This window comes from Salmo salar, chromosome ssa15, assembly GCF_905237065.1.
Source record: "Salmo salar chromosome ssa15, Ssal_v3.1, whole genome shotgun sequence".
Lineage (NCBI taxonomy): Eukaryota > Metazoa > Chordata > Actinopteri > Salmoniformes > Salmonidae > Salmo > Salmo salar.
Genome location: NC_059456.1, coordinates 19,723,556 through 19,738,058, shown reverse-complemented (window position 1 = coordinate 19,738,058; position 14,503 = coordinate 19,723,556). Strand labels below are relative to the sequence as shown.

Sequence of the window (14,503 nt, the reverse complement as noted above, 5' to 3'; positions counted from 1 at the left end):
TCTAAATATACTTAAGTATCAAAAGTATAAATAATTTCAAAGTCCTTATATTAAGCAAACCAGATGGCACCATTCTCTTGTTTTTGTGTTTTTAATTTACAGATAGTCAGAGGGACACACTCCAACACTCAGTCCTCATTTACAAATGATGCATGTGTTTAGTGAGTCTGCCAGAGCAGAGGCAGTAGGGATGACCGCGTGTTATCTTGATAAGTGGGTGAATTGGACAATTTTCCTGTCCTGCTAAGCATTAGAAATGTATATTTTTGACTACTTTTACTTCACTACATTCCTAAAGAAAATAAGGTAGTTTTTACTCCATACATTTTCCATGACACCCAACAGTACGTTGGGTGTCATGGAAAATGTATGGAGTAAAAACTACCTTATTTTCTTTAGGAATGTAGTGAAGTAAAAGTAGTCAAAAATATAAATAGTAAAGTACAGATACCACAAAAACTACTTAAGTAGTACTTTAAAGTATTTTTACTTAAGTACTTTACACCACTGACTGTAACTACCAATTGGATACCACGAAATTGGGGAGAAAAAGGGGTTAAAAAATATATATATAAAAAAATACCTTCAAAGGGATATTCAATGTCTGCTTTTTTATTTTTACCCATCTACCAATAGGTGCCAATAGGTGCCCTTCTTTGCGAGGCATTGGAAAACCTCCCTGGTCTTTGTGGTTGAATCTGTGTTTGAAATTCACTGCTCGACAGAAGTCATCGCTGGACAGAAGGACCTTACAGATAAATTGTATGTGTGGGGTACAGAGATGAGGTAGTCATTACAAAATCATATTAAACACTATTATTGCACACAGTGAGTCCATGCAACTTATTATGTGAAATTGTTAAGCACATTTTTACTCCTGAATTTATTTAGGTTTGCCATAAAAAAGGGGTTGAATACCTATTAAGTCAAGACATTTCAGTTTTTCATTTTCAATTAATTTGTAAACATTTCTAAAAACATAATTCCACTTTGACATTATGAGGTTATTGTGTGTAAACCAGTAACACAAGATCTCAATTTAATCCATTTTAAATTCAGGCTGTAAAACACAACAAAATGTGGAAAAAGTCGAAGGGGTGTGAAGACTCTCTGAAGACACTATGTATGATGACACTGACCTTTCACCTTTGAGGGCCGAGGATGAGAGATAACCAACTGACCAGTGGCTTGGGAGTCATGCGTAATTACGCAACTGGGTCAAATAGACATTCAGATAACTGACAAAATCAATAACACATCAAATTGTAATTGCATAATCAAATGGCTATATTAGCAATTACTTTTTTTTTCTTCTTTTTTTTAAACTTATTGGACCTTGGACTAGATAACATACCTGGTTTCCAAAGACCCCGATGGAACAAGCGGTGGACACTTCCTCCGATCCGAACCACACCGAGGCGATCTTCGACGGCATCCCGAGGATAAATACCTGCGCAAGGGAACAGCAGAACTGTCCGAGCATGGTCACCGCAAACAAATCCGGTCTCACGCTTGTCACCTTGATCCAAGTCCCCGTACAATTCATGGCCGTAGCCACCAGCGCAATAATACGGAGACCTTTCTTATCCAGTAACCAGGTGACCGGGAATATGAAGGGAATGTAAGTCAACATGTATATCATAGACATCCAATCTATAGTGAAAGACTCGACACCGTAAAACCTCATGAAAATGTTGTTGATGCTTCCGTACTGGATCCATTGGAAAGAGTTACAGAGAGAATACGAGCTGAATAGCAACACGATGAACCATCGCCGTTTATATAGTTTGATGGTTTGGGTTGTATCGTCTCCGTTCCGGTTGAGATGTATATTGTTATCGGTGCGCGTCTCCTCTCCGTCACCGGGAGACAACATCATTTTATTTTTTTCCAAATCCGACACATTTTCATTATCGTTGATTTCGCCATTAATAACCAAGGAGGGTTTTCCGCTGCTCATAATGTAGTTGACGTTGATTCAACGACGTGCTGGTGACTACGATACAGGACACGTATTTGTGTTACATTTTAGTGAGAGGTCAGAGTAGCCTGACTAACTTTATCTGTGACAGCGCCAAGATAGAAAACCAAGCTCGCGGATAAAACTACAAAAATCACACCAGCTTCTACTTATTATTGCCACGTTAGTATAACAAACAAAAAAGTCGTTTAAAGAAAATACATTCCCTGAGATAAAAATGAAAGTTAGTTAGAGAAACCAGGAAATGATTCGAAATTCGTGTAAAGGTTTTTTTTGAAGACAGCCTAGCTACATTACGAGTTAGCCTACACAGCTTCACTTCCTAGTGGGCTGGAGTTGACAAAACACTAGCCTGCTTTCACAAGCACTTCAAACTCAACATACACAACTATTTACACCGAAAAATGGCTGAAAATAACGCGTATTGACGCGCGAAGTATCAATTGTCCAATGTAAAGGCCGGTTTTACGTCACCACGTGGTGCCGACCCCCTCATAGTGACACCCTCATACAGCCCCCCTTCACAGTGACCCCCTTCACACTGACCCCCCTCACCGCCGTCTGTGTTGAAATGTGGCACTGGCTCCCCCGCCCTCATATATACATAGAAAAATACAATTTTGGCATTGATAGTGGAATCATTTAGTCTGTAATATTTTATATATATATATATATTCTACAAACTAAAATTACAGACTAAATTATTCCACTATCAATGCCAAAATGCTGTTTTTGTTGTTGGTGGCATAAGTTACACAACACACATATTCAAAGCACTGACCCGAGAATATAATAGAATATGGTTCTGGAATTACAATATAATTGATCGTGTTACTTTCACGTTTCATTAGTCGACTCGTACGCACAGCATACACGTGGTTTACACGTCCAACGAAATGCTGACTTCCAGGTTCCTTCTCCACAATGCAACAACAAAACATTTCACATGAAAATGTAAGCCTTGGCCTAAAAACATGAGGCTCACATCTCAACTTCACTATTTGTTTTTTTTTCTTCCGTTAACTTTATTTCTAAATGTACAGTAAGACAACATATATATATATTTATTAAAACAAATAAAAAAAAAAACGTTTCAATAAAACAGAAAATATATATATTTTTAAAAGTACAATCACAATACTACTTATGGTAAACTAAAGACAGTGTAAGTCCTGTCTCAGTGCTGTCCTGTCTCAGTGCAATTAGAGAAACATTCATATTGGAGCATACGATGCTTTACCGTACCTTACCTTTACTTATAGGTACACAGCGCCACCTAGCGACCATATAGATTAACAATAGAGTACCTTATAGGTACACAGCGCCACCTAGCGACCACATAGATTAACAATAGAGTACCTTATAGGTACACAGCGCCACCTAGCGACCACATAGATTAACAATAGAGACAATGCTTTACCGTACCTTACCGTTACTTATAGGTACACAGCGCCACCTAGCGACCACATAGATTAACAATAGAGACAATGCTTTACCGTACCTTACCGTTACTTAAAGGTTACTTATAGGTACACAGCGCCACCTAGCGACCAGATAGATTAACATGATGATTTCGTTATCAAAGTGATTGTCTGGTTGTCAGAGATATAGCACTTTACATGATGCAGATAATACATTTTTTGTTGGTATCAAAATAGAAAAGCAGCATTGTTTGTTTTTCGACAAGAATATTTTCAACATTACTGGAGTCATTAAAGCACAATTTATCAAATACCCTTCGACCTCCATCACAAATAGCCTGTTGTTATCGTCTACGATGTGGGATTGTATCCTGAGTATTTCCAGTAAAACAATTGCACTATTACACTTTTTCTTTTTTAGGCCAATAAACACTAAAATAACAAAACTGTTGAAAAATGTAGGAACAGTGATACAGTTCAGCGTTACTTCAAATATTTAAAAAGGTAAAATCTACAACTGACACAAGAGCAATGCACAAAAACACTGTAACCTCCAAGATTGAAGGGATCAAAGGTTATATACGAAAGATAAAAAAATAAATAAAAAAAAAACAACATAAAACTGAATCATTTTTATCATTCATCATTGTATGAATAGAGGACAAGAAACATTTCCAAAAACTGGTCTGGTATCGCGATCATGTTGGTTTTCTGTCCTACAGTTAGATATGGACTATTTGCATTGTCGATGCATTGATTGATTCTACAGTCACGTCATAGAGATGGGTTTGGAAGTCATTTTATATCAAACTGCCTTTTGTCATCTTTTCAAAATAAGAAAATCTGTTATTTTACACCAAGAAACCATTCCTAATTGCTGCTTGTTCTGTGCCGTTTCAAACGCCAGTCTTTACTCCATACTCTACCCATTCTGTTCAAGTGGCTCTATATAGTACACGACTTTTTGACACATCTGGTAAAAAGTAGTGCACTACTAAGGAAATAGGGTGCCATAGTGTACCAAGGTCACTAAACTTCTCCAGCTTCTCTCCAGTCCCCCTTGTTGATCTGTGGTTATCAGTGCTGGTAGTGAGACACAGCAATACTGTGCTGGTGGTGGAAGGCACTGCTCCCGTGGTGGTGGGGGGAGTACAGAAGGTCATGGGTCGTCTGAGGGGCCAGGCCGGTGCAGAGAGGCTCATGGGTAGTCAGGACGGAGGAGAGATACTTGGCCTCTTCTGTTAGTCTCTTCACCTCCTTCCTCAGAGCTGCGTTCTCCTTCTCTAGGTTCTCACTCTCCTGAAACCACAGAAACGAATCAATCAATCAAATGTATGTAGAAATGCTGCTTTACATCACTAGGTATCAAAAGTGCTTTACAGTAACCCAGCCTGCTTTACAGTAACTCAGCCTGCTTTACAGTAAGTCACCTCCAAAAATATAAGATCAGGAAACATGTTTTTTTATACATGTATTTAAGCCCTTCTTTTTGGAACTAAACAGTCAGAGGGGTGTTCTAGTAAGCTATATATAATGGTTTTAACTTCTTATGGATGATGGCAGTATTGAGTCGCTTGGATGACTGACGTGCCCAGAGTAAACAGCCTGCTACTCACTCCCAGAAACTAAGATATGCATATTATTAGTATATTTGGATAGAAAACACTCTGAAGATTCTAAACGTGCTTGAATGATGTCTGTGAGTATAACAGAACTCATATGGCAGGCAAAAACCTGAGAAAAAATCCAACCAGGAAGTGACTTGTAGTTTTTCTATCTAATCCCTGTTCAAACTACAGTGTCTGTGTGGTCATTTTGCACTTCCTAAGGCTTCCATTGGCTGTCAACAGCCTTTAGAAACTTGTTTCATCCGTCTACTATTACTGGGCAGAGAATAGGAGTTCAGTCAATCAGTGGACTGCCTGGGAGCAGTGAGTTGTTTACTGCGCAGGCACATTTGGCGCGCCGTTCCTTCTTTTTATTCTGTAATGAATACGCTATTGTCCGGTTGGAATATTATCGACGTTTTATGTTAAAAAGACCCTAAGGATTGATTGTAAACATCGTTTGACATGTTTCTACGAACGGTAATGGAACTATTTTACTTTTTGTCTCTGGTTTTACGCTCACGCATTATGCCTTTAGATAGTGAACTGAATGTGCGAACAAAACGGAGGTATTTGGACATAAATATGGAGTATTTCGAACAAAAATAACATTTCTTGTGGAAGTAGGAGTCCTGGGAGTGCATTCCGACGAAGATCAGCAAAGTAAGGGAAGATTTATAATACTAATTCTGAGTTTAGTTGACTCCAGAACTTGGCGGGTAACTGTATAGCTTGCTTTGATGGCTGAGCTCTGTACTCAGAATATTGAAAAATGTGCTTTCGCCGAAAAGCTATTTTAAAATCTGACACAGCGGTTGCATTAAATTAAGGAGTAGTATATCTATAATTCTTTCAATAACTGTTGTAAATTTTGTCAACGTTTATGATGAGTATTTTTGTAAATTGATGTGCTCATTCACTGGAGGTTTTGGTGGGAATTCATTTTCTGAACATCACGCGCCAATGTAAAATGGGGTTTATGGTTATAAATATGAACTTTATCGAACAAAACATACATGTATTTTGTAACATTGTGTCCTGGGAGTGTCATCTGATGAAGATCATCAAAGGTTAGTAATTAATTTTAGCTGTATTTCTGGTTTTTGTGACGCCTCTCCTTGCTTGGAAAATGGTCTGTGTGGTTTTTCTTGTTTAGGTGCTGTCCTAACATAATCTAATGTTTTGCTTTCGCCGTAAAGCCTTTTTGAAATCGGACACTGTGGTTAGATTAACGAGAATCTTATCTTTAAAATGGTGTATAATACTTGTATGTTTGAGAAATTTTAATTATGAGATTTGTTTTGTTTGGAATTTGCCGCCGTGCACTTTCACTGGCTGTCCTCATATCGATCCCGCTAACGGGATTCAAGCCATAAGATGTTTTAAGAAGGTCACACCAAGGATCATTTTGCTATTTGATTTAGAATTTTAAGACCCCTGAAAGTATCCCCCAAAAATATAGAAAAACCGATTTGATAAAAACATTTATTTGTCCTTTTTACATGTATTTAACCCCCCTTTTTTATTTTTTATTACAGGGACCAGTTTCCATATATACTTCCATTCATTTTTTTCTACTGGTACCAAGGGACCTTCAGACAAGTCTGGTGAGGCCTGAGGATGTCTTAGAGCAAAACCAACATGTACGTGTTCCTGAGAGCCTCACCTTTCCACAGAGGGGTCATATGAGCGTGGTAGCTCAAAGTGTTGGGACGCTACAGACAGAAGTTGGCAGATCGGCTGTACCGACTTCAGACGGGACCCGAGACGTAGAGCAAAACAGAGAACACCATTGTGTTCGTGAGAGTCTCATCTTTCCATTCGAAACGCTACATACGATTTTGTGAGAAGACCAATTTTCTGGATGTCTCATGGTCTGACAAACATTGCTCTAGCTCCGTCACCTTTCACTGCAGATGTGGAAGTGCGACATAGGCGGATGTGGTGGATTGAAACGATTCCAATACAACAACAACAAAAAAGATACCTCTAGTTTAAACTGACAGATTTTTATGGGGATTTTTGTATTATGCTAATTAGATTTCCGCGGGGGCACGGACATCGACCTTGTTTTTTTTTAAACAACCGATGCATCATCAGTCTGTAGCTCTGTAACTTCAAAGAAAAGAAATCCCCAGACAATTTCATTCATTTGTCAACAAATTATCTATTTTTAAATCTTTATTTTAACAGGGAAAACAGACTGAGACCTGGCTCTCTTTTACGGCTGTGCCCTGTGTAAACATGTTGACATGTACAGTTTTAGGCATACAGACAAGAACATTTCAAACATACAAAACAAAGACACAATTCAACAGAAACAATCACAGACAACATCATATTGATCCTCCATAACATTTTTGAAATGGGCAAGGGACACCAGAGTGTTTAACTTAAGTTGGATCTGCAGTTTGTTCCATAAATAAGGTGCAAAGGAACTAAAGGCAGTCCTACCCAACTCTGTGGAGACCGCAGGAGTCTCTAATGTAATCCACATCTGTGATCTGGTTTTAAAATTAGTATATCTAGTGGAAATGAATGATGATATATATGGAGGTAGTTTTAAAAGAAGCGCTTTATAAATAAACAAGAGAGCATGTTGCTCTCGCCTCACAGATAGAGAGGCCCAACCCACATGTTGATATAGGACACAGTGATGAGTTTTGTAACTATCACCCGTGATAAACCTGAGTGGTAAATGGTACAATGGTCAATAGCATCCAGTGGTTTTACTGTGTTTGCTGATGAATGCATATAGATAATATCACCATAATCTAAAACGGACATAAAAGTAGCCTGCACAATTTGTTTTCTATTTACGGAGGACAGACAAGCCCTGTTTCTGTAAAGGAACCCTATCTTGAATTTGAGCTTTTTTCCCAATTCAGTAACATGTTTTTTTAAAGAAAGCCTATCATCTAACCATACCCCTAAATATGTATATGCAGAGACCTGTTTGATTTGAGTACCATCCAAGCTAGTGATTACAAAAGTGTTTATAACTGAGAGTTTAGACCTAGAAAAAAACATGACATTTGTTTTCTTAGCGTTTTAAAACAAGTTTAAAACTGTAAAAGAGATCCCCAATTTTTTAAAAGAGATCTTCCAATTTCTTTTCACAGAAATGGCATTTCAGTGTCAATGTGGAAACCTAGGATGTGGGTGATGGTGGTTGGTCTGTGTGATTGAAGTGGGTGATGGTGGTTGGTCTGTGTCCAGTCTGTGTGATTACATTATCTGTAAACCATCCCACCTGGTCTAGTTCTGTGAGCCTTATCCATGTGTTGGCTCAGCCCAAGGCCTCACCAGAGCATGAGGGGTGACAGACCAGTGTTGGCTCAGCCCAGACCTCACCAGAGCATGAGGGGTGACAGACCAGTGTTGGCTCAGCCCAGACCTCACTAGAGCATGATGGGGGACAGACCAGTGTTGGCTCAGCCCAGACCTCACTAGAGCATGAGGGGTGACAGACCAGTGTTGGCTCAGCCCAGACCTCACCAGAGCATGGTGGGGGACAGACCAGTATTGGCTCAGCCCAAGGCCTTACTAGAGCATGAGGGGGGGGGACACGCCAGTGTTGGCTCAGCGTATTCTGTGGTTGTATGGTTACTTCAACTTGCTTGATAAACAGGAAGTTCAATTTCCCTCACTGTGACAGGTTTCCTTAGTAGAAGTCATTCAGAAGTCTCTCTCTCTCTTTCTGTGTCTCTGTCTCTCTCTCTCTCTCTCTCTCTCTCTCTCTCTCTCTCTCTCTCAAATTAGCTATAGTAGAAATCCGTGGGCAGGAGGGGAGAGAACGGCAGTCATTTCTGGTAAAGGACCCGTGTCAGTGGGTTGATAGCCTAAGTGACGTGAGCACTGGGATTTACCCAGGCCTGTCTCTGACAGTAATGCCTGTCTCTGACAGTAATGCCTGTCTCTCTGACAGTAATACCTGTCTCTGACAGTAATACTACACAGTCTAACACTGTCTATCTTCCCTCCTCTAAGCCTGGCCCTCTCTCGACCTTTAGAGGAACCAATAAGTGGAACATTTCTGTCTAACCTGTTTAGCTTCCTACACCTCTGGGAGCAAAAGGCCATCGTCACCCACGAACACGCAAAGCTCATCTGGCCCTGTGCAGGCCCACACTGTAATGGAACATCTACATACGTACATGAGGACCTCAGACAATGTTATTGTCTTTCTAAACCACTGAAAAATGTAAAAAACTATATCCGACCCACATTCTATTAAATGACAGACATATTTTGTCGATAGTTAGAGTTGAATGGGTGTCTTCTATCAACTGTAAATGCATTGATTTTGACATGACACCCTAGACCTTATGAAGAAAGTGTCCCCAGCTGAACTGCATGGCATCCCATTTATAATCTCTCCTCTCTTCTGCAACACTAACCGCTAAAGCTACATTTATTTGTAGCATCTAAAAACGGAAATAGGTGTTCTCTACTAGACTGTACCAAGCGACAGTAGTGAAAGGCAGTGACTAAAACCTCGACTCTGCAGCCAGCCAGTCGATCAACAGAAAGAGACGTTGAAATGAAAGTGACTGTGCTTTTTCACTTTGACTATACCTCAAGTACCTCCAGTCACGTGCCACATCGCTACTGCTACTCTGGTGCAGAAAACTACTGGAGTAGAGCCGTATTGCAACCAGCCTACCAGCCTACCACTACAGAGAACTACTGGAGTAGAGCCGTATTGCTACCAGCCTACCAGCCTACCACTACAGAGAACTACTGGAGTAGAGCCGTATTGCTACCAGCCTACCAGCCTACCACTACAGAGAACTACTGGAGTAGAGCCGTATTGCTACCAGCCTACCAGCCTACCACTACAGAGAACTACTGGAGTAGAGCCGTATTGCTACCAGCCTACCAGCCTACCACTACAGAGAACTACTGGAGTAGAGCCGTATTGCTACCAGCCTACCAGCCTACCACTACAGAGAACTACTGGAGTAGAGCCGTATTGCTACCAGCCTACCAGCCTACCACTACAGAGAACTACTGTCACGGTGGAGAATTCTAGGTAAAAACAGGAGGAAAAACACCCATTTCTGATGTTAATATTCAGTGCAATAATCATTAGTGCTGGTCTCTGGGTTGCTGACGCCCACACGTGATAATGAATACTCTCAGCACTACAGCAAACACATAGGCAGAGATCTGGCCACGGCGGCGTCTCAAATGACACCCTATTCCCTATTCAGTGCACGTATTTTTTGACCAGAGTTCGTAGCTATCAGAATCATAAGTAGTGCACCATATAGGGAGTAAGGAGCTATCTGGGACTCAAGCCCAAGTGTTGAGCCCAACAGAAGCCATGATGACACATCGCCACATGGTCCATCAGCAGCACCGTGTCAATATCATCTCACACAGACCAACACAGACCAACACAGATTCCCAACAACACAGCCTTATCGTGGTAGTTCACTGGAGAAATGGTCCCCGCGATTTGAAGGACTTGAAAATGTTTGATTACTACATAACCAGTCGGTTACTGACTTGTAGCCTGAGTACCAGTCTGTTTGTGCTATCATGCCCACTCCTTGTTTTGCTTGACCATGAGCAATGGAGTTGGCAAGAGCACAAACAGATCTGGGACCAGGCTATAGAAGGAGACAACAGATCTGGGACCAGGCTATAGAAGGAGACAACCGATCTGGGACCAGGCTATAGAAGGAGACAACAGATCTGGGACCAGGCTATAGAAGGAGACAACCGATCTGGGACCAGGCTATAGAATGAGACAACAGATCTGGGACCAGGCTATAGAAGGAGACAACAGATCTGGGACCAGACTATAGGAGGATATAACAGATCTGGGACCAGGCTATAGAAGGAGACAGTCTTTTTTGAAACACTATAAGATTCCTGTATGGGTGAAATGTTTATTTGTTATCATTCAGGCCACAACTGACTCACTGCTAAATTGCTCATGCCAGATCCAGTCGTGCTGGGATATGATATCATACATTAGGCCTTGTGGATAATCATCCTCAATTGATTCACTGCTCATGCCATGCCTAACTCATAGACAGACATGGTGCATGCATCGGTGTGTTGCATTGTGGGTAGTCAGTCTAACTCATAGCCAGACATGGTGCATGCATCGGTGTGTTGCATTGTGGGTAGTCAGCCTAACTCATAGCCAGACATGGTGCATGCATCGGTGTGTTGCATTGTGGGTAGTCATCCTCACCAGGTGTAGACTGTCTGCCTTCTGGGTCTGTCTCATCCTGCTCTTCTGGGCAGCGATACGGTTCTTTTCTCTTCTCATTACTTTCTTTATGTTGTCTGAGGAGCCCTGGGGAGAGACACGGGGAAGTCATCTTCCTGACAGGACGCTAACTGTTGCTCACCTTAACTAACTTACACTAATGGGTGGAGTATTAAGGTTCATTCCAATATATACAGTAGATATTGTAGATTGAAAATGTATAATCATGCTTAACAATATTGAGACAGTTCTAGGATGAGACATCTCTTTGATGTATGACTTGACTGACGCATCATTTCTACAAAGCTGTTCTGATACCTCGATCAGGACATGAAACAAGGCGTGATCTGAGGTGATGTGTTAACTGACGAGTCAGACCCACCCGACCCATCCTTTCTCAGCAGGTGTCTATCAGCTCATCAAACGGCCTTGATTCCCAGGCCACACCTAACTACACAAAGTCATTGTCATCAAGAAAACTCTTCAGTGTTGTCATGCATGATTCTACATGATTCTACGTGATTCAATGTGATTCTACGTGATTCTACGTGATTCTACATGATTCTACACGATTCTACGTGATTCTACACAATTCTACGTGATTCTATGTGATTCTACACGATTCTGCGTGATTCTACATGATTCTACATGATTCTCCATGATTCTACGTGATTCTACATGATTCTACATTCCAATCCAAATCTAAACACTATGGAAGAACACAGACTCTGTCCTGGGGAACCCAAGGGATGCACCTTTTGTTTTTTTGCTCTAGCACTACACAGCTGAATCAAATAATCAAAGCTTGACGATGAGTTCATTATTTGAATCAGCTGTGTAATGCCAGGGACAAAAAACAAAACGTGCACCCCAAACCTGTCTTAAATGACCAGTCGTGCGATGGTGATGTATGAAACCTCAACAATATGTTATTGAAAAGGTGATTATAATGCCCCATCCGAGCTGATGTACAAAACAATAACAATCATCTACCATGTCTCAACATACCAATGATAACACTTCATGACCGAATACATGTTATGAGAGAGAGACAGAGACACAGAGACAGACAGTCTAGACAGAGACACAGAGACAGACAGACAGACAGACAGACAGACAGACAGACAGACAGACAGACAGACAGACAGACAGACAGAAGAGGATACCTGTCTATGTGTTAATATCCTAATGATAACACTTCCTGACTGAATACACACTGCAACAACAGTGAAAGAAAATACAAAATAATAAGGGAGAAAAGGAAAGGTGGGGAGAGAGAGAGAGGATCTCCGTACCTGCCTGCTGCTCGCTGGCGAAGGGGACTTGGCATAACTGGAATCATTACTGTCAGGACCATGAGCCATAACCAACCACGTCGCCCCAAATCCAGAGCCTCTCTCCACTTCTGCTTTCTGTTTGTGTCTGTATCGATGTGTGTGTACCGCTGTGTGAGCGAGCGTGTGTGTGTGTGTGCAGCAGAGAGAGAGAAAGTGTGGGCTTAGCTGAACTTGGTCGATCGCTTAATGAGTAAGAACTCTTTCTCTCTCTCTCTCTTCTATTACTCTCCCGCCCTCCTTTCCTCTCTTACTCACTGACACACACACACACACACACACACACTGTCTAATTAGCAGCCAGTGTTTGATGTGGTTTCTGGTAAAACTGGGTTAGTGACACAGAACTGGAAGTCACATGACCCTTGGAAAGTTTGCATAGCGGTATCAACCTATAGGGGGCATATCTACTACCAAGTAAACCCCACAGTAAGTCCATTCTTCTATTTACAGGGGGAATATACACTGCTCAAAAAAATAAAGGGAACACTTAAACAACACAATGTAACTCCAAGTCAATCACACTTCTGTGAAATCAAACTGTCCACTTAGGAAGCAACACTGATTGACAATAAATTTCACATGCTGTTGTGCAAATGGAATAGACAACAGGTGGAAATTATAGGCAATTAGCAAGACACCCCCAATAAAGGAGTGGTTCTGCAGGTGGGGACCACAGACCACTTCTCAGTTCCTATGCTTCCTGGCTGATGTTTTGGTCACTTTTGAATGCTGGCGGTGCTTTCACTCTAGTGGTAGCATGAGACGGAGTCTACAACCCACACAAGTGGCTCAGGTAGTGCAGCTCATCCAGGATGGCACATCAACGCGAGCTGTGGCAAGAAGGTTTGCTGTGTCTGTCAGCGTAGTGTCCAGAGCATGGAGGCGCTACCAGGAGACAGGCCAGTACATCAGGAGACGTGGAGGAGGCCGTAGGAGGGCAACAACCCAGCAGCAGGACCGCTACCTCCGCCTTTGTGCAAGGAGGAGCAGGAGAAGCACTGCCAGAGCCCTGCAAAATGACCTCCAGCAGGCCACAAATGTGCATGTGTCTGCTCAAACGGTCAGAAACAGACTCCATGAGGCTGGTATGAGGGCCCGACGTCCACAGGTGGGGGTTGTGCTTACAGCCCAACACCGTGCAGGACGTTTGGCATTTGCCAGAGAACACCAAGATTGGCAAATTCGCCACTGGCGCCCTGTGCTCTTCACAGATGAAAGCAGGTTCACACTGAGCACATGTGACAGACGTGACAGAGTCTGGAGACGCCGTGGAGAACGTTCTGCTGCCAGCAACATCCTCCAGCATGACCGGTTTGGCAGTGGGTCAGTCATGGTGTGGGGTGGCATTTCTTTGGGGGGCCTCCATGTGTTCGCCAGAGGTAGCCTGACTGCCATTAGGTACCGAGATGAGATCCTCAGAGCCCTTGTGAGACCATATGCTGGTGCGGTTGGCCCTGGGTTCCTCCTAATGCAAGACAATGTTAGACCTCATGTGGCTGGAGTGTGTCAGCAGTTCCTGCAAGAGGAAGGCATTGATGCTATGGACTGGCCCGCCCGTTCCCCAGACCTGAATCAAATTGAGCACATCTGGGACATCATGTCTCGCTCCATCCACCAACGCCACGTTGCACCACAGACTGTCCAGGAGTTGGCGGATGCTTTAGTCCAGGTCTGGGAGGAGATCCCTCAGGAGACCATCCGCCACCTCATTAGGAGCATGACCAGGCGTTGTAGGGAGGTCATACAGGCACGTGGAGGCCACACACACTACTGAGCCTCATTTTGACTTGTTTTAAGGACATTACATCAAAGTTGGATCAGCCTGTAGTGTGGTTTTCCACTTTAATTTTGAGTGTGACTCCAAATCCAGACCTCTATGGGTTGATAAATTGGATTTCCATTGATTATTTTTGTGTGATTTTGTTGTC

General features: G+C 42.1%; 2 protein-coding genes across 5 annotated transcripts in view; both read right to left on the bottom strand.

The window, feature by feature from the left end:
* Nucleotides 1-2,492, bottom strand: part of LOC106571030 (feline leukemia virus subgroup C receptor-related protein 2) — a 55,254-nt gene extending 52,762 nt beyond the window's left edge. For 3 of the 4 annotated variants that reach the window (XR_006759132.1, XM_045695536.1, XM_045695537.1), the window contains exon 1: nucleotides 1,355-2,488. Coding sequence is in view for 3 of the 4 variants with exons in the window: in XM_045695536.1 (XP_045551492.1) it covers nucleotides 1,355-1,960 (606 nt within the window). In the remaining variant the exon portion in view is untranslated. Of the gene's footprint in view, nucleotides 1-1,354 lie in introns of all 4 variants that reach the window. The other variant, XM_045695535.1, reaches the window with a different exon arrangement.
* A 490-nt stretch (nucleotides 2,493-2,982) lies between these two features.
* Nucleotides 2,983-12,860, bottom strand: LOC106571033 (basic leucine zipper transcriptional factor ATF-like). Its single transcript, XM_014143666.2, has 3 exons — nucleotides 12,534-12,860; nucleotides 11,221-11,325; nucleotides 2,983-4,701 (listed from the first exon to the last, which is right to left on the bottom strand). Exons 1-3 carry the CDS (start codon nucleotides 12,600-12,602, stop codon nucleotides 4,480-4,482), a joined length of 396 nt encoding a protein of 131 aa, XP_013999141.1. The 5' UTR covers nucleotides 12,603-12,860; the 3' UTR covers nucleotides 2,983-4,479.
* Between the last annotated feature and the right edge of the window lie 1,643 nt (nucleotides 12,861-14,503).